The sequence below is a fragment of the Meriones unguiculatus genome, chromosome 14 (genome assembly GCF_030254825.1).
Source record: "Meriones unguiculatus strain TT.TT164.6M chromosome 14, Bangor_MerUng_6.1, whole genome shotgun sequence".
Lineage (NCBI taxonomy): Eukaryota > Metazoa > Chordata > Mammalia > Rodentia > Muridae > Meriones > Meriones unguiculatus.
Window position 1 is genome coordinate 56,715,309 of NC_083361.1, and position 16,949 is coordinate 56,732,257.

The window sequence follows — 16,949 nt, forward strand, 5'->3', positions numbered from 1 at the left end:
GCGGTGTGGTGGCTTTAAAAATGTGCTCTTTAAAAGAAGCGTTTTATCAGCTTATTAATCCCAGAGTCTACTGGAGAGTTTTCTTTGTGGAAAGAGTAGAAAAACAAGGTCTTAAATCGCACAGAGCAAAAAAGACTTCCTTTTATGGGCAGTACTGGAAGGGCTGACTCTGGAATGATTTAAAAGAGGCATCACATGGCTTGTTTGTGCTGATGTCACCACATCACTGCCCTGCTGGTGGCATCTCCTCGGCCCCCACCCCTACCCCCACCCCGGGCCACAGGGCATGGAGCCAGACACATGTCATGTTCTTGCCCCTAGTTGCACTTTTCTATTCAGTCCTGTCAGCCAGAGAGGAAATTGCCACCCAGCCACAGCGATGAGTTCCTTAACGTTTACATCCCATTCTGATTAATTTGGGGGGAAACGACGGGGACACGGGAAAACAGGCTGCTTTGCCACCTAACCAGAATAGGAGGGTAAATTACCTGGCTGCTGTCGGTGCAAACCAAACCCTCTCATGAGCTCTGCCTATGGATGGCCGAGAGAGAGAGAGAGAGAGAGAGAGAGAGAGAGAGAGAGAGAGAGAGAGAGAGAGAGAAAGAGAGAAAGAGAGAGCTAGCTGTGTCCTCCTGGGACCGTGGTTACTCTTATGCAGATAACTAAAGTATAGCTATATTGCTTGACAGAGAGCCTCACTCATGCTCCTACTCACTAGCGGTGTGACTTTAGACAAATTACTAAATATTTTGGTTGATACTTTTTTCCTTATGTATGAAATGAGGATGTGTAATAACTGTTCTATTCAAGAGACATCCCTGGCTCCCGAGGACTAACATGGCCTCCGTGCCCAGAGCTCTTACTGCATGCCTGCAACCTGGCATGTACCACCAGCTTCTCTTGGCACCACTGAAAACAACTAGTTGGCCTTGTCTTTGTCCAGTTGTTTTCCTCTGTCGAAGGCATTGGCCACTTTATGAGGTTTCTTTCACTACTCCCTCCAGAAGGATAGACAGTGAATATTGGAAGGTTGCATTTGGTGGATCGTAGGTAAAACATCTGTCAAGCCAGGAATTTAAAAACAGCAGAACAGAATTTCCTGGAGGAGCAGAGGTAGAAGGCACTTTGGTCTCCTACTCCTGTGACTGAGGGATGCTGGATGGCCTCTTCTTGGCATCATGACCACCCTGTACTTGCTTTCTGCCTGTCCTGTCCATATGTCAGAGCCTGGGTGCAGTACTCTGCACAGCTTGAGTACCAGAACCCTGACTTGACTAGGGCAACAAGGGAATGTAAAAAGAACAAGCACATGGATCTAGAAAAGCTGGGTTTGGGTAGCGTGGACTCTGGACACTCAGCGTGTTTATTGTATATAGTTGAACAGGGAGGCAGAGCTATCGCGTGCAGATAAACAAGGAGGTAGGGTTATTATATACAACTGAATAAGGAGGCAAGAACCAGTTCCAGTCTCTGCAAGGAAGCAGTCTTCAGGCTGGAGAAAGTGAGAGTTAAAATGTTCTGCACACACTGTCAGCATTTGCACTCAGACCTCAGGAAGGCTCTATAATCTCTGAGCATCACTGGGGAAGACTTTGCCAGCCCCATGGGACTGGAGCATTGGGGTCCTTGACATGGCTCTGCACATGTCAGCAACACACACTCACTCAGGCCTTCACCTGCTCAGAGCTTCCTTCACTGGCCAGGGTGGTAGCTGTAGGAGCAGCCTTCCTCTTCTCTTCTGTCGTGTGTGGCTGCCGACCCAGGTGACTTGGGAGCTTTTTCAGAGGTTTGTGACTTGTGGGAATGCCAGAGGTGCAGCATGGGCTTTCTGGGCTTTCTACCCTGTTCCTACCTTCCCCTTGCTTGTAGAAGAAACTTAGGCCAAGGGCTTCCCACTGGCTTGCTGGTTGTCTGACTTGAGGTTTCTATTAGGACATTGCTTCCAGTCTTAGGGGCAGGGCTCAGCCTTCGGGGGACATGCAGTGAAGAAGGTGCTGGTTTGAGATAGCAAGCTGGGGAGGTGTTCTCCTTCTGCCTGGCACCCCTGCCGCCTCCTTCCTCAGGTCCACTGCCAGGGGCATCCTAGTGCCCGAAAGGAGCTTAGAAACACCCTCGGTAGGGTGCAGAGAACAGTGGCCATTGGGAAAGCTGTGATTGTGATTAGTGGAAAATAGAGGTTTCCTGCTTCTGATTCATGCATGACTTGGAAGTGGTGCTTCAGACAGAAATTAGGTTGCTTAATCTCTTAGCATCACTACCATTAATATGACTTTGTCATAGTGGACTCTGTGAACCAAGACTTAAGTAAGTTTGGGCTTGGCACTGTGCCAGGCCTGGGTTCTGAGCAAGATGCATAGCAAGATGCCATATCTTGGGCTTCTCGGACCTCAGCAGGAGGCCTCTTTGCAGTTCAGCCCCTTTCATTCTCCCCCATAGGTTTGAACTTATGCGCATGTGCTGGCAGTACAACCCCAAGATGCGGCCCTCGTTCCTGGAGATCATCGGCAGCATCAAGGATGAGATGGAGCCCAGCTTTCAGGAGGTCTCCTTCTACTACAGCGAGGAGAACAAGCCTCCCGAGCCGGAGGAGCTGGAGCTAGAGCTGGAGCCGGAGAACATGGAGAGTGTGCCGCTGGACCCTTCAGCCTCCTCATCCTCCCTGCCTCTGCCTGAAAGACACTCAGGACACAAGGCCGAGAACGGCCCGGGCCCCGGAGTCCTGGTTCTCCGAGCCAGTTTCGATGAAAGACAGCCTTACGCTCACATGAATGGGGGGCGCGCCAACGAGAGGGCCTTGCCTCTGCCCCAGTCTTCGACCTGCTGATCCTCAGACGCTGCTGAAGCGTGTGCAAACAGTAACGTGTGCGCCCACAAGTGGGCGGGGGGAGCGCAGGTTGTAACAATCTATTCACAAGCCTCCTGTACCTCAGTGGATCTTCAGAACTGCCATTGCTGCCCGCGGGAGACGGCTTCTCTGCAGTAAACACACTTGGGCCCTTCCTGTTCTCAATATGCAAGCAGCTTTTTATTTCCCTACCCAAACCCTTAACTGACATGGGCCTCTGCAGACCTTAATGACAACACTTAATAGCAACAGGACACTCAAGAATTGAGTTTCCTCACTCTCTGCCTTTCTCTCTCTTCTGCCTTCCCTCTCTCTCCTCTCCTTTTCCACTTCCACTCTCTCCTTTCTCTTTTCTTCTGCTTCACAATTGAAAAATATTTCCGAAAGCCCAGCTGGGAAGCCTTTTTTTTCTTTCTTTCTTTCTTTCTTTCTTTCTTTTTTAAATCAGATTGACTTAATGGCTGTCCCTGGGGCTCTTCATCAGCCCATACATACTGACCTGACACCTTGGGTTTTTACAAAAAAAAAAAAAAAAAGGAAAAAAATGCACACACTGAGATGGAAATTTTTTTTAACTGTATCTTTAACCTTTTTAGGGTCATCCAAAATTTTAAAAGGGCCATTGTTAATCCATGGTTATCATTTTCATGCTGCCAATTTTTGCCAAAATCCTGTTTTGTTTTGTTTTTTCTTGTGCACACTCCCTGCGCTGATTTCCTTTTGTCCAGAGGCGTGGGATGAAACACGGCATCTTGTTGATAATATCACTGGAGAGACACATTGGTGATGCCTGTGTGTGCCCCGTGTGCTCCTAGCCCATATCCCCCCGGGTCTCCTTCTGTGATGACTAGCTTACTGTTTCGGAGAACTGGACAAGATGGAACTTGCCCTCCTTGAAGAAGGGCAAGTCTGAACCAGCTCTTCACCCTTACCCCACCCACAGCACCCCAAGAATTCTGGAGGAAATGGCTGTGAGCAAGCCTGAAGGTCAGGTTGTGGGTCAAGGTGGTCGGCATACCACCACCCTCCCGTTGCCCCAGCTCCCCTCCTGCTCCCATTCCCCCTTCCCCGAGGGACACAGATGCGAAAGGGTTCCAGAGACTCAGCCCAGCTGTTGGTGCAGATGAGCAAGGAAGGGGTTCAGACACGGAAGCAGCCCAGGCAGTGGATCCAAGCAGTCTAAGCGTTGACACGGTCTCTGTTACTAGGACTTCCTCGTGGGTCTCTCATGTCTGTGTTAGACCGTGAAACATTTGCGTACACATCGTCTTCAGTGTCACTTTTATAACTTTTTTACGGTTCGGATATTCATCTATACGTCTGTACAGGAAAACAAAGCTGCTATTATTTTTGTTCTTTATCTCTGTGGATTTAATCTATGAAACTTTCAGGTCTACCCTTCTTCCTTTTTGCTTACTCCAAGAAACTTCTATGCTTTGTACTAGAGTGTAACTCTTCTTCCTCCTCTCCAGCAACCGATGCTTCTGGATCATAATTTGCCAGGAACTGTTTGATGCCTTTTTATAAGTACAGCGCCCTTCCCCTGCCCCCTGAAGCCCATTCATTATCTTCTAACCCATAGGCTTTGTGAGCACACTGCTGGTAAGGGAGTGAGGAGGGCCAGAGGCCTGGACCCAGGTACTCCTGGGCCCCACTTTCTCCTTCCCACAACTCCCTGCACACAGCATTGGCATCTGTTACAGTGCAAGACATGCCACAAACTCAGGTCAGAAACAAAAAGGTTAAAAATCTCACACATCTGGTTTAGTGTCTAGATTTCTAGCCCCCACTGTTGAAAGTCACACCTTTGCTTTCCCTTTTTGTTTTGGTTGTGGCACCCATACACACATCTATATTTAATTTTGGGACACAATAGCAGTTTTAAACTGCAGATAGCATTTGGATTATTATTTTTTAATGGATATTTAATCCTTCTATCCCATTTTTAAAACAACAGCAACCACAAAACAGCTGCTGAGTCCTCAGGGTTCAGCAGAGCATGGCCCAGCGGCCCATCTGTGGCCTTCTGCCATCACCTTCACCACACCAACCTACCTGTCTTAGAACCAGAATGTCTGAAGGGGCGGCCTCTGTGTGAGCAGGGCACAGGGTACTGACAGCCCATAGCCAGGAACAGCAGCCTCAGTGTTCTGGAGCCCACTCCCAGATCAGGAGGCCTGAGTGACAGGCAGAGCAGAGCTGACCCCGGGGTGGCCATGGAGCCCTTTGCTGTTTCCTTAGCCGGAACCACAGACCTTTGGCCCTGGGGGTCCTGTTTTGTTTAGTTTTTAGCACTTCTTACCAGAGGGATGACAGCATGAGAGTTGCTTCTGGGATGGAAATATTTAAATGATGAGTAAGAAAAAAGTTGGAAGATAATGATTGCAGTTGTGACTGGAGATTAAACACAGAAAAGAAAGCTTTTAGTTCTCTGGCTTGTCTGTAGTTTCAGGCTCACGGCTCTCACTAGCCTCTTCTCCGCACTGTTTCCCCTTAACAAACAAAGAGAAGAGAAGGAGGAAAAGGTTTATTAAGGTATTTCATGTAGGAGTTTTAATTTATTTTGTGATACCTGTTTTAATCACTGTAGAGAAGCCCCGTTATGAATTTTAAATACTGAGGAAAAGGTGTGTGCGCATCTGTGTGTGTGTGTATTAGATGGGACAGTTTTTGGGTTGGGAGGGTATTTTTTCAAACATTTATCTACCTCACTCTTGTTTTTCATGTGTGTGTGTGTATATATATAAAACAATACATCTCACACTTCTCAGTACCTGACAATAGGCCAATGATACTGGTAACCTCATCCACACCACAGGCCACATACCCAGATGACGCAGAGGCGGGGTCAGGCTGGATTCCTGGGGTCAAAGCAACACTAACTCAGTCTGCGTCCTTCCACTGTTCTCCAAGAGCTCACCTTCCCTGGGACAAGCTTCGGTTATCTTTCTCCTCACGGGGTTCCCGCCAAGGTGTCCCTGCATCCCTCCCAGCATCCCCTCGGGCCCAGAGTTCGCCAGTGGAGCAGGGTCGCCTGCTACCCTCAGCTGGCAGACTTCGGGACAGATCTTCATGACTGACGTGGCCAATGCACGTCATCCGTAAGAGAGCAGGCACTCCCAGGTTTAAGGTTTGCGTGTGCACGTTAGGGTGCCCTGTTGGTCCCCGCGGCTGCTCCTCTGAGACCTGTGCTTCGGCAGGGTTATGCCAGCATTGCTGTCTTGGCATTGGTTCCTCCTAGAGGTATAGCAGTGTCAGCAGACAGAGAGCTCTCCCCTCACCCCTCCGCTTCTGACAGAAGGCCAGTACAATAAAGGGAGGCAGGACAAAGCCTGCACCCCCTGCAGGCTGCTGTCCTTCCCTCCTCCTCCCCGCCTCCCCCCCCAGGGCTAAACAAGGACTGACCAAATCTTGAGGCTGGAAGGCCAGTGGTTGGCATTCTGCCTTCCCTGTGCTTTGCCTCTGTCCATCCCATCATTCTGCTGCTCATGGGGGTGGACAGTGCACTCCTCAATTCCAGCAGCTGCTCTCACAGGCCCTGGGGACTCTCGCTGGGAAACGTGGTGGGTGATAGTTCCCAGTGTGGAGAGCTGTCTGTACTGCGGGTAAGCTCAGGGGCCCCTTGCCTCCTGCCAGAACGCTGCCCTTCTCCGAGTTCCTAGAAGCTCACAGGGTTGCTGGGAGACACCGTTTGATCAGGGTTTTCTTCTACACTGTAGGTGACCCCCTGGGATAGTGGCCTCTCCTCTCCTTTGCACATACCTGCCGGTTTCCACAACTGGATTTCTACAGATCATTCAACTGATTTTACGGGGTTTTTGGTTTGTTTGTTGGTTTTCTTTTTTCTTTTGATTTTATTTCTCAAAACTGTCCAAGTTGGTGTTCTTTTGTGTTACGTAGGTGATTTTTTTTTCAAGTAGAGAGAGAACACTAACAGTGTAGCACTCATCATAACAAATGCTCCAGAAACACTTCAGTGAAATGACAGTATGCTTATAGTGATGGTGCAGTCACTCTGCTGGACCACCTTGACTATTGCAAGGCATCACGAATCCACAGTTCTAACCTAATTTCATGCTGATTTTCCCACCTCTTCCTGATTTTCCTCTCTATATGCTCCAAGTAATCTTACCGAGCTGAGTTGTGGCCTTTTTCGTGCAACTCCCTTTCCTGACAGGAGCTCACACTGCTTGAGGTAACATGAACCACTGAGGCACAGCATTCAGGTGATGTGAACATTAAGGTGTCCTCCCACACAGCCTTCCTTGAGGCAGCAGGAGCTGAGTCACGGGGACACAGGCGAACCTGAGCTGCATGAGGCCCGCACTACCCAATCTCCTTTCAGGAATGTCGTAACATTTGACTCTTAGTTGGAATGAGGCTTCCTCCTTGGGAGATAGAAGACCGCCCAAGGCCATCCGTGGCCTCTCCTTCCAGCCTGTTTCTTATGACTCAGGACAAGTCAATGGTAGGAAAAGCGGCTTCATAAAATAGAAAAGTGATCACTGTGAAAAGAGCAGAGTGTTTGGTATGCAGTCATGTTTTTTGGGCGGGCTGACAGATGGATGAGCTCCGTGTGATATCAAGTTTTAAGCCAGTCTGAGCTCCTGGAGCCTCCTTAGCAACCCACCACTGTTGGTAGGGTCTGTACCTGAGGCAAGCAAGTGGTTGTGGCAAGGTCACACTGAGCTCAGGTGGGTGAGAAGTCTAGGATTCTTACCCAAGGTCCTCTGCTGTTACCGTTGGGTCCTCTGAGAGAGGCCACACAGCGTTGAAGGCATTGGCATCCTGCAGGTGACCTTAGCACCCTATCAGTATGCTTCAGCCCATTTTAACAGTAATGAGTTTATGGTTTGGGTTTTTTGGTTTGTTGTTTTTTATTTTTTTTAATGTTACTTTTGTGTTTGTCTGATGTCTTTTCATTTCCTGGGCTAAGCAGCGGCACGGGGAGACCTGGACCACTGAGATCCACTCCTTAAGAACCAGTGATGACGGTCAAACTTTCTCACTCCACTCTGAACTAGGTGGTGGTACAAATGAGAGCTTCGAGACAGGATGTCTGTTTAAAATTGAACCTGTCTTGCCAGAGATGCTGAAGATCCAGACCTTGGATAGGCCAGGGGTCTTCACTTGGGGCCTCCAACTTGGATGACCAGTTGGTGATTTAGAGAAACGAACATTCCTTGACGGAATGCCGGTCTGTAGGAAACCATGGTAACTGGGATCATGGCATGAAGAGCATTGCTGACAGAAGGGTAAAGGGACCGTAAGAAGCATGGACCGCATTTGGACTTGATGGTTTCTGAAGGTGTCATGCCCACATTCGAGGCTGTGACGTCATTGTGGGCATTTGGTTTCAGATAATAAACTCAGCATCCTGCTCTGGAGACTTCTCACGGAGCTGAGTCACGTTGTTGAAGAACTCAGACTCCATCGCGCTCACGAGTTGAGTATCCGTCTGGGGCATGACGTTAGGGATTTATTTTGTTTTGTTTCTGTGAGAACTTCATAATCACTGATTTTTGTGTCCACATTTGTGTCTGCATCTTTCCAGTAAACATTTTTTTTTCAATTAGTCACTCATTATCGTTTCCAATAGGGCTTCTAAGTCCAGTAGATTACGGGTAGTCAGTTGACGAAGATCTGGTTTACAAGAACTAATTAAATGTTTCATTGCGTTTTTGTAAGAACATAGAATAATTTTATAAAATGTTTGTAGTTTATAATTGCCGAAATAATTTAAAAACACCTTTTTTTTTTCTCTGTGTGTGCAAATATGTGTTTGTGGTCTTTTTCCTTTTTTCCTTTGTTTTTTTTTTTCTTTTTGACACTTGTTTACTAGCTAGCTTTACAATATGCCAAAAATAAAGACTAAAATTTAAAAAAAAAAACAAAAAAATTAAAAATAAAAAAAGTTAAAAAAAAAAATAAAAGAATTCTCCCCTCTCCCAGCCCCAAGCTGTGGTTCACCTTTCCCACACGCTTTGTGCTCTACTTTGTAAAAAAGAAAAAGAAAAAAAAAAAAGACAACAAAAAAGGAATGACAGTGGTTTAAAAAGTGCTTCTGTGTTCTTCAGTATCTTGGTCTTAGAACCCTTTGCTAGGGAAGGGAACGCTGTCTTACTGATTGTTCCCTGTGGAGCATGGCAGCCTAAACAGATGGAGAGAACCAAGAACCTTGCTGGCCGTGGAAATAGCAGCGTGTTCCCACCCAGCAACGTGGGCTGGCATTCACCGGTGGCATCTGGCTCCCGGGGCTGGTGTTTGTCCTAATTCTGCAGTGCCATAGAGCTGGGAGGGTCTCGCCACACAGAACGGCTCCACGGTGATCGCACAAACAATTGTGAGATGCAGGCACCTGTGCCCCGGATCCCAGTGAAAGCTGTGCCTGCTTGTATTTTAGGCTGAATGCTGAAGGGACACTTTTTACGACACAGAACAAAGTCGTAAGAAAAGCCACGACGTGTTGCCCCACACACATGCGCCCCCGTTTTTTTAGAGTTAAAATGTATGTCCTTTGGCTGCCAGTGCATTGTTGGCCATGTCTCTACAGTTCCAGAAGATAGCATTGTTGAGGACATCTGGACTTCCTGACGCTCCAGGAAGAAGTCCTAGGAACCATTTCCGGGGTTGGGTTGGGTTGTGTTTGCAGTTTCTCATGAATGTTGGGCCTTGTGCAGACATGTACAGAGATGGACCAGATGCTTGCCTGGTGACATCACCTGTCTGCTTCCCAAGCCAGTGAGGTTGGGGTGAGAGTTTGGCCAGAGTTTGTCTACCTCTGGGATTAAAGAAAAAAGAAAAGGTCAAATCAGAAGGTGCGATGGAATAGATGCATCGCCAATAATGCATTTCTGAGTTTTCTTGTTAAAACTTTTTCTTAAAAAAGAAAAAAAAAAGTTTAAAAAAGATAATATGGCCAATTTGTTACATAAAATAACTTTTCTGTGTATAAATTATTCCTAAAAAAAAAAACCCTCTGTTTATATAAAAATCAGTAGATGAAAAAAAAATTCAATGTTTTTGTATATTCTGTTGTAAGAATTTATTCCTGTTACTGCGGCATACTCGGGACTCTTTACATTATGAAAAAAGAAAACTTTGTCTATTTTGAATGGCTGAAGCTAAGGCCACTTGAGTTTCTATTACTCCTGCTTTTTTCTAGTAGTTAAAGTACCACATGGGTTAAGTTAAATAAAAGAATTCTGTATGCACCTTTGTCTCCAGATTTGTTCCCTCTCTGTTCTGGAAGCATCTTCCACTTTAGCGGGGAGCTGAACTTCTCCTGGAGTGTGTGTTTGCACGTGTCACTCGGAGATGCTCAGTGCGACAGCATTGCCACCGCGTCCCTGACAGCTGAATTTCTCCCAATGCAAATTGCTGTTGACTCTCTCCCCCATTAAATCAGCTAGGAGAAAATGAGAACACATAAAGTTTCAGTGCTGCCTTACAGGATCGCTTTAGAGGATCCTAGACCTTCCATTGACAGAAGGCTAAGGTGGGTTTGATAGGTGTGATTCTATGGGCCGGGCGGGGTTGCCAAAGACTTAAATATGTGCATTTTCATATCCTTGGTAATACTTGACAGTTAGGGTGCCTCAGAGAGTTCGGAAAAGAGCCAAGAAAATCGGAGGCAGGTGTAACTGCCTGCAGGGTGATGGGACAAGTTAGGTTGCCCACCGGAGTCTGACATGGAGACATCGCCATCTTTGTCCTGGGAAGTTGGCAGGTGATTTTGGTTGGAAAATGAAACAAGCATTCTAGACATACATTCTAGACTCAACAAAAGGCTTAAACACATTTTTGAGAGAATGAGCTCGCCATCTCACTAAACACTTGATTATAGGAAACTACTCAAAGTGACAAAATCAGGACAGCAGAAGAAGAACTGAGCAGTAAGATGTGGGAAGTAGAAGCAGGTCAAAGGTCAAGATGACTCAGGACCTGGTAGGTCTCCAGATAACCAAATCCAATGGGTATTTGGTTTATAATCAGAAGGTCATTCTGAAAGAGCACACCCTCCAATCTGGTGTTGTCCCAGAGTTCTTGCTCCCCAAATGCACAGGGAGCCTCCCCTGATGGCTCTGGAGGTCTTATTTCAGTGGAATTCCCACAGACAAGTACCTTGGTGTGCCTTAAAATAAGCTTGCCTGCCTGGCCAGAGGCAGCCGCTTCCGAGGATGAGGGTAGTGGACTTCTAAAAGTTGGACCTTTCCCTTCCCCTTTGAGTCACCTCTTAAGTGGGTTCTGTATTTCCTTTTTCTTTTTTACACTTGTTTGCTAGCTAGATTTACAATACATCAAAACAAAAACCCATATTTAAGCCACAAGCTGAGGGCCCATACTCAGAGCTTTTCTTCTTTTTCTTCGCCCTCCTCCTTTTTTCTCCCCCTTCCCCCCACCCCCATTGGTATTTGTGTGTTGTTGGTGACATGTTTTCTCATCCACCCCTGTACTGGGTATTTACAACCAACCTGCAAAGGTGGGACTTTTTATTAGTCTGGCTTATGATGAACACACAGTCATGCTTCAGAGCTCCCAGCTGTTAAACCGCCCAGCATAGACCAGCATTTGACACTATGGCTATCAAACGTACGAAACCACCCACCATCAGCCTTAACAGGATACAGTGTGTATTGCCAGGGGATACCAAGCCATTTGCAACACGCACATACAATGCAGATGGGCTCCTCGAGTCTTGAGGAATTTCAAGGTCTTGAGGGGCACAGAAGAGGAAATGAGATGAAAGAGCAGTTCATCAGTGGGGAGCTCTGGGCCTCCCGACTAGGTATCTCTAAAACAAAAAAACATTTTTGATGTGTCTGGCTGGGTGCCAAGTGAACGGAAGTAACCCTGGAACCCTCTTCCAGAACGGGGGGACTTAAGGTTTGGAGCAGGAGCTCTTCCACGTGTTTGAACTGCCGGGTCCTCAGTTGGCGAACCGTTTTGGAGGGCTGTAGAATCCTTAGGTGGTGGAGCTTTGCTTGAAGAGGTGAGTTACTGCCGGTGAAAGCAGATGCAACGTGACCAGCCCGCCTCCCGCTGCTGTCACTCCGCCTTCCCTGCACGCGGGTGTCTGCCCCACCTTGAATTGTGCACAGCAGCAAAACCTTTTCTCCTTAAATTGCTTTTTTCGGGGCACCCTGCCACCCCAACAGGAATAGCTTATGCTTCTGAACACTCAGAGTCCGCCCTCAGTGACACACCTCCTCTGACAAGGCCGCACCTCCTAATCTCTAAGGGTCTCCATGGGACCGGCCAAGCAGCCAGGTTGTGTGCAGGTGGCCTGAACCCTCCCAACCCACTTTTACCTCTGATCTGCCTTAGCGTGACTTGAATCCATCCTATGTACAATGCCCCTGGTCTATTTGCAGAGGGAGTCTTCTGGAGTTATTTCTTGCAGAGGCAGGTAGATTTCTAGGAGTTCCAGGGCAGCCAGCAATATACAGAGAAATCCCTATCTCAACAATACAAATTAAACCACAAATGAAAGCTTTTCAGTTCCTTTGGTATTGACCTGGGTTTTGGTGGCTACTTTACCCACCCTCTTCTCTCCCCATCTGCCCCCCTCTCCCTGGCTGTCTTAAAACACATAGAGACTAGGCCTCATGCAACACGCTGCCATTGAACTATACTCACAACTCAATCTCCCTAAGTAGCTATTAGGCTACAAATGCCTTTCTTACAGTAAGCCACTAACAGTAGTTACGAGCACCCCAACATAATAAGAAATTTCCCAATGCTTGATAGCTACCTTCATCTATTACCTTAGAGGAAACAGTGCTACTTAAACAGTGCTCATTTCTTACTGAAAATGAGTACCCAAAAGACACTGACATGGTAGACACACAGCTCTTCGCTGTGGGAAGCGTGGCACAAGACTTGGTGCAGTGCCCTGAAATGAAAACAAAAAGGAGTATGATGGCTTGAATGAGAATGGCCACCACAGGCTCATGTGTTTGAATACTCGGTCCTCAGCTGGTAGAACTGTTTGGGAAGGATTAGGAGGTGCGGCCTTGTCAGAGGAGGTGTGTCACTGAGGGCGGACTCTGAGTGTTCAGAAGCATGTTATTCCTGTTGCTGTGGCAGGGTGCCCCGACAACAGCAATTTAAGGAGAAAAGGTTTTGCTGCGGTGCACAGTTGGAGGTGGGGCAGACGCCGCGTGCAGGGAAGGCGGAGTGACAGCAGCGGGAGGCGGGCTGGTCACGTTGCATCTGCTTTCAGGAATGGGCAGTGAACAGGAAACTCACTTTTTCAGGCAAGGCTCCACACACCTAAAGATTCTACAGCCCTCCAAAACAGTTTCACCAACTGAAGACCAGCCAGTTCGAACACATGAGGAGTGAGGGGAAGTTCACATGCAAACCACAACAAATGGTTGCAGAGAAAGTGATAGACCGACTGTGGGGATGATTGCCCAGCAGAGTCTGTGTAATAAATGCCAATGAACGGCTTACTTAAAATTTGTTAAAATGACCAGAGGAGATGGGGAGGGGGATGGGAGGGGGAAGGCGAGGGAGAGAGAGAGGGAGAGAGAGAGAGAGAGAGAGAGAGGAGAAAGCCAAACAGTAGAGACAGGGTGGCCCCCAAAGCCATTCAAAGGTCCTGAATGACAAGCTTGGGAATTAGAATTTAGGGCCCTGGAGCCAGGGCACCTGCATTTCTGGAACCTCTGAAGAAGCTCTGTTATCCCATCAATCCAGGAAGGACCACACAGCCTTGGAAGGGAAATTTTTAGCTTGCATTTTATTGTCACGAAAGCCATAGCTTCAGCTAGTCAATCCCTTGTGAAGCATCTGCCTTTGGGAATTTACTTTCCTTCTTGCTTCTGTGTGTCCACCTCCCGCCCCAACCCCTAGACGTGTAACTGTCTCTAGAGCCTCTCAGAAGCACAGCTGGCCTTTCCAGCCAGGGTTGAAACATTTCATCTAAAGGAGGCAGCCCCCAGCCCCCAGCCCCCAGCCCCCAACCCCCACCCCCAGCTACTGCTTCCCTAAGCTGCTGCCATTTGAGTCTGGACTTCTCCACTCTCTTCCAACATTTCTTGGATGATGACTCGCAAGGCTTTGGCCAGAAGGCTGGCTGGGAGTCGGTGTGACAGAGGAGGAACATGGATGAGTGTTGCATGCCCATTTCCGAGGTGCAGAGACAGGTAGTAGGTGTAATCACAGAGGTACCTGCACACACATGAAACCCCCCATGAGTCCTGCCCTCATCATTTCCAGACACGGGGTAAGCTCAGTTTTCATAAAGCGTAAGTTGATTCTTGAGTTTGATTCTTCTGATCGAGAAAGGACATGGGGCTAAGAACATGCCAGACAGACATAGGCTCTTGGGCTAACAAACTAATGGCTAGCATGTTGTCCGGACAGAATCGAACCAGACTTTCAAACAACTAATGGTAAGACACCTTCACGGGGCAGTGACTCGCTCATTTCCATCTTCCCTCAGACATTACGTTATCCCTTGAAGAGGAAGTAGGAAGTGCTTAGGGGGAGGGGCTGCTGGCATTTGGAGAAGAGGTTAAGTTAATCTGCGTGCCTGTGACAAACTCTGGGGTACCTATGACCAAAGCAGCCACACAGACAACAAAGGATAGCCTCTTGAGGCAAGAGAAGAGGCTCTGAAGGACAGTCCCTCTCTCCCATCTGCTTGGCACACGGATACCTGAAGTGTACCTGCCCGCATCTCGGGAAAACGCCACCTCGACATCCTCAAGAGCAACTCGCCTTGAGACCTCCTTCATGCTGACGACAGACAGCATTACCTCGGGGCCACCTGGGAGGCACACTCCACCCTCGGGCTGGAAGCCTCTTACGTCTGAATCCCGATAACCTCGGTTCTTGCCGCACTGTTCCAGAAAGATGGCCTTGGCGGACATGTCCATGCCCACGTGCACAGCAAGCTGTGTGAACACACACAGCACAAATCCTGGGACACCAGAGCAGTAGATGTGCAGAAAGGCCCAGCCATGGCAGAGCCCAGCTTCAGGGTACAAAATTAACACAAATCCACTAGGAAACCCCTGGATCCCTGCCTCGGCCCTCAATTAATGGTGCTGGAACAAAAGGAGCATCTCTTTGGGTTAAATAAGGCATGCTACATCTACAGTCAGGGACTTTTCTATTTCAAATGGTTCTTACGGGGCTGTGTGCTCTCTTTCCCCGTGGGTGGTGGGTTGAAGCAAGCAGGTATCTAAGACCCCGGGAAAGACTGGCTTTTAGTGAAATCACACACCTTATTTATTTACTTACTTACTTATTTGTGGTTTTTTGAGACAGGGTTTTTCTGTGTAACAGAGCCCTGGCTGTCCTGGAACTCGCTGGTGTTGAAATGACAGAGATCCATCTGCCTCTGTCTCCCAAATGCTGGGATTAAAGGCATGCACCATCATCCATTGCCAAAACCACACATCTTTCTAATGAAACTTTCATAAATGAAGCTAGCAACAATCTAATAAAATCTTATTAGCCTTTATTTTTCCTGTTTTGAAAATAGTTGCAGAGGGTTTTATTGCAGTATTCTGTTGGTGTCTTACCACAGGGTGTTGTGTGTGATTCCTTCATTCTGTGGTCACTGGGGGAATGGGTATTTGGACCCCCTTTTCATATGCAGAGTTTATGTTCTGTTATTATGTAGGCAGAGTGCTTTGGTTTGAAATAGGGTTTTTGAACTCACAGTGTAGACCGGGTTGGACTTAAATTCACAGAGATCCATCTGCCTCTGCTTCCCAAGTGCTGGGGCTACGGGTGTGCACCACCACACCAGGACCCTGGCAGCATGCTTTGAAGGTGGGCCGACCCTGGGTGGCCCACCATCCGACCTTTCCAGGCCCAAAGCTCTTTGCCTTAAGTTCTTCAGAACAACCAGAACTGGCCATACTCAGGGCTTAATTCAGGTCCTCTCTCTCTTAGGTATGAGCTATCCTTGAATCCTGGCCCAGGAAGTTCCTAGGCCCTAGGCCCATCATCAGATTCCCAGGCCCATTGCCTCTCCAGGCATCACTTACTTGTGGTTGCAAATCTTCCCAGATTGTGGTCAGCCTCCGTTTCACCTCCCTGTAATCCACAGGCAGCTGCAGCGTTCGCAGTTCTAAGTTAGCGTCCGCCCCTAAGCCCAGCTTGGAGAGCTCCTGCAAAACACAGCAGAGGGCTTGCCTGGGCACAAAAATGGGGCTGGACTCTAAAGGACCCAGAGAGAATCCAGGATCTTCTCTGGACCTCAACCCTTCCCTCCTGGTATGGAAGAACTCAAAGTGACCTGGACTCAGAAAAAATAGCCACAGCTCACTCAGCTGCACTTGGGGAAATGGGGCACCCTAAGGAGACACATCTGAAACAAGCCATGTTTGGAGTGCTGAGGTCTGTGAACAGACTAAGATGAGCCAGAGCGAGGGGCTGGGAACACACATGGCAGCTAGGACAGCACAAGAAAGCACAAGAGCCTGAGCCTGAGGGAGATGGCTCTGACATGCTGCCCTCAGTGGCAGCTGACAGGTGTCTTGCATGTCACAAGACAAATAAATCATCTAGCCTAGCACCCCTGGTGCTAATCCAGCCACCAGCTGTCTGGTGTAATCTGAGGAGTCTACGGAAGGTACCACAGGGACGCTCCACCCCACAGAGGATGGGGATTGAAACTTGAGAGGACTGCAGATGTTAGATGGAATGCTTAGTCAGGTGTGGACTTCTCTGGGACAATAGGAAACCATGGAAGGATTGTGGTCAGGAAGCAAAGAATTTGGAGCTACCTCATACACAAATGGAGAAGGTAGGGCTATCCTGGGGTCAATCTGAAGTATCCAACAGGAGGTGGTCCCTTGGCTCTGTGTGCATAGAAGTGTCAGAGAGGTCATTGTACAGACAAGATTTTAGCAGCAGCAAAAGCCATGTATGTTTTTGGTTTGGTTTGGTTTTTTTTTGTTTTTGTTTTTGTTTTTGTTAGAAAGAAAGGGGAGAAGGAGGGAAGGAGAGAGAAAGAGGAAGAAGAGAAGAGGGAGGGAAGATATTAGGAGTAGGAGAGGGAAAGGGAAAAGCAGGGGGAAGGGAAAAGAGGAGAGGGGAGGGGGAGGAAAGGGGGAGGTGACGGAAGGCAAGATGAGGC

The 16,949-nt window shown here is 48.1% G+C and overlaps 2 protein-coding genes and 1 long non-coding RNA gene across 8 annotated transcripts in view; 1 reads left to right on the forward strand and 2 right to left on the reverse strand.

Moving 5' to 3' along the window:
- Positions 1 to 10,059, forward strand: part of Igf1r (insulin like growth factor 1 receptor) — a 280,439-nt gene extending 270,380 nt beyond the window's left edge. For both annotated transcript variants that reach the window (XM_021634678.2, XM_060367320.1), the window contains one exon: positions 2,437 to 10,059. In XM_021634678.2, coding sequence (XP_021490353.1) covers positions 2,437 to 2,824 — 388 coding nt within the window. In that variant the 3' untranslated portion in view covers positions 2,825 to 10,059. The remainder of the gene's footprint in view (positions 1 to 2,436) is intronic.
- A 1,242-nt stretch (positions 10,060 to 11,301) lies between these two features.
- Positions 11,302 to 13,351, reverse strand: LOC132647225 (uncharacterized). Of its 2 annotated transcripts, XR_009585561.1 has the most exons (3): positions 12,683 to 13,351; positions 12,157 to 12,302; positions 11,302 to 11,845 (listed from the first exon to the last, which is right to left on the reverse strand). It is a non-coding gene; the product is annotated as an uncharacterized LOC132647225 (long non-coding RNA). The 2 variants fall into 2 exon arrangements; XR_009585560.1 differs by having other exon boundaries at positions 12,157 to 13,351.
- Positions 13,352 to 13,825: 474 nt separating this feature from the next.
- Positions 13,826 to 16,949, reverse strand: part of Pgpep1l (pyroglutamyl-peptidase I like) — a 29,964-nt gene continuing 26,840 nt past the window's right edge. Inside the window, exons 4-6 of one of the 4 annotated variants that reach the window (XM_060367321.1) lie at positions 15,856 to 15,978; positions 14,576 to 14,751; positions 13,826 to 14,023 (exon numbers count right to left, since the gene is read on the reverse strand). In XM_060367321.1, coding sequence (XP_060223304.1) covers positions 13,840 to 14,023; positions 14,576 to 14,751; positions 15,856 to 15,978 — 483 coding nt within the window. In that variant the 3' untranslated portion in view covers positions 13,826 to 13,839. Of the gene's footprint in view, positions 14,024 to 14,524; positions 14,752 to 15,855; positions 15,979 to 16,949 lie in introns of all 4 variants that reach the window. The other 3 variants (XM_060367323.1, XM_060367322.1, XM_021634675.2) reach the window with 3 other exon arrangements.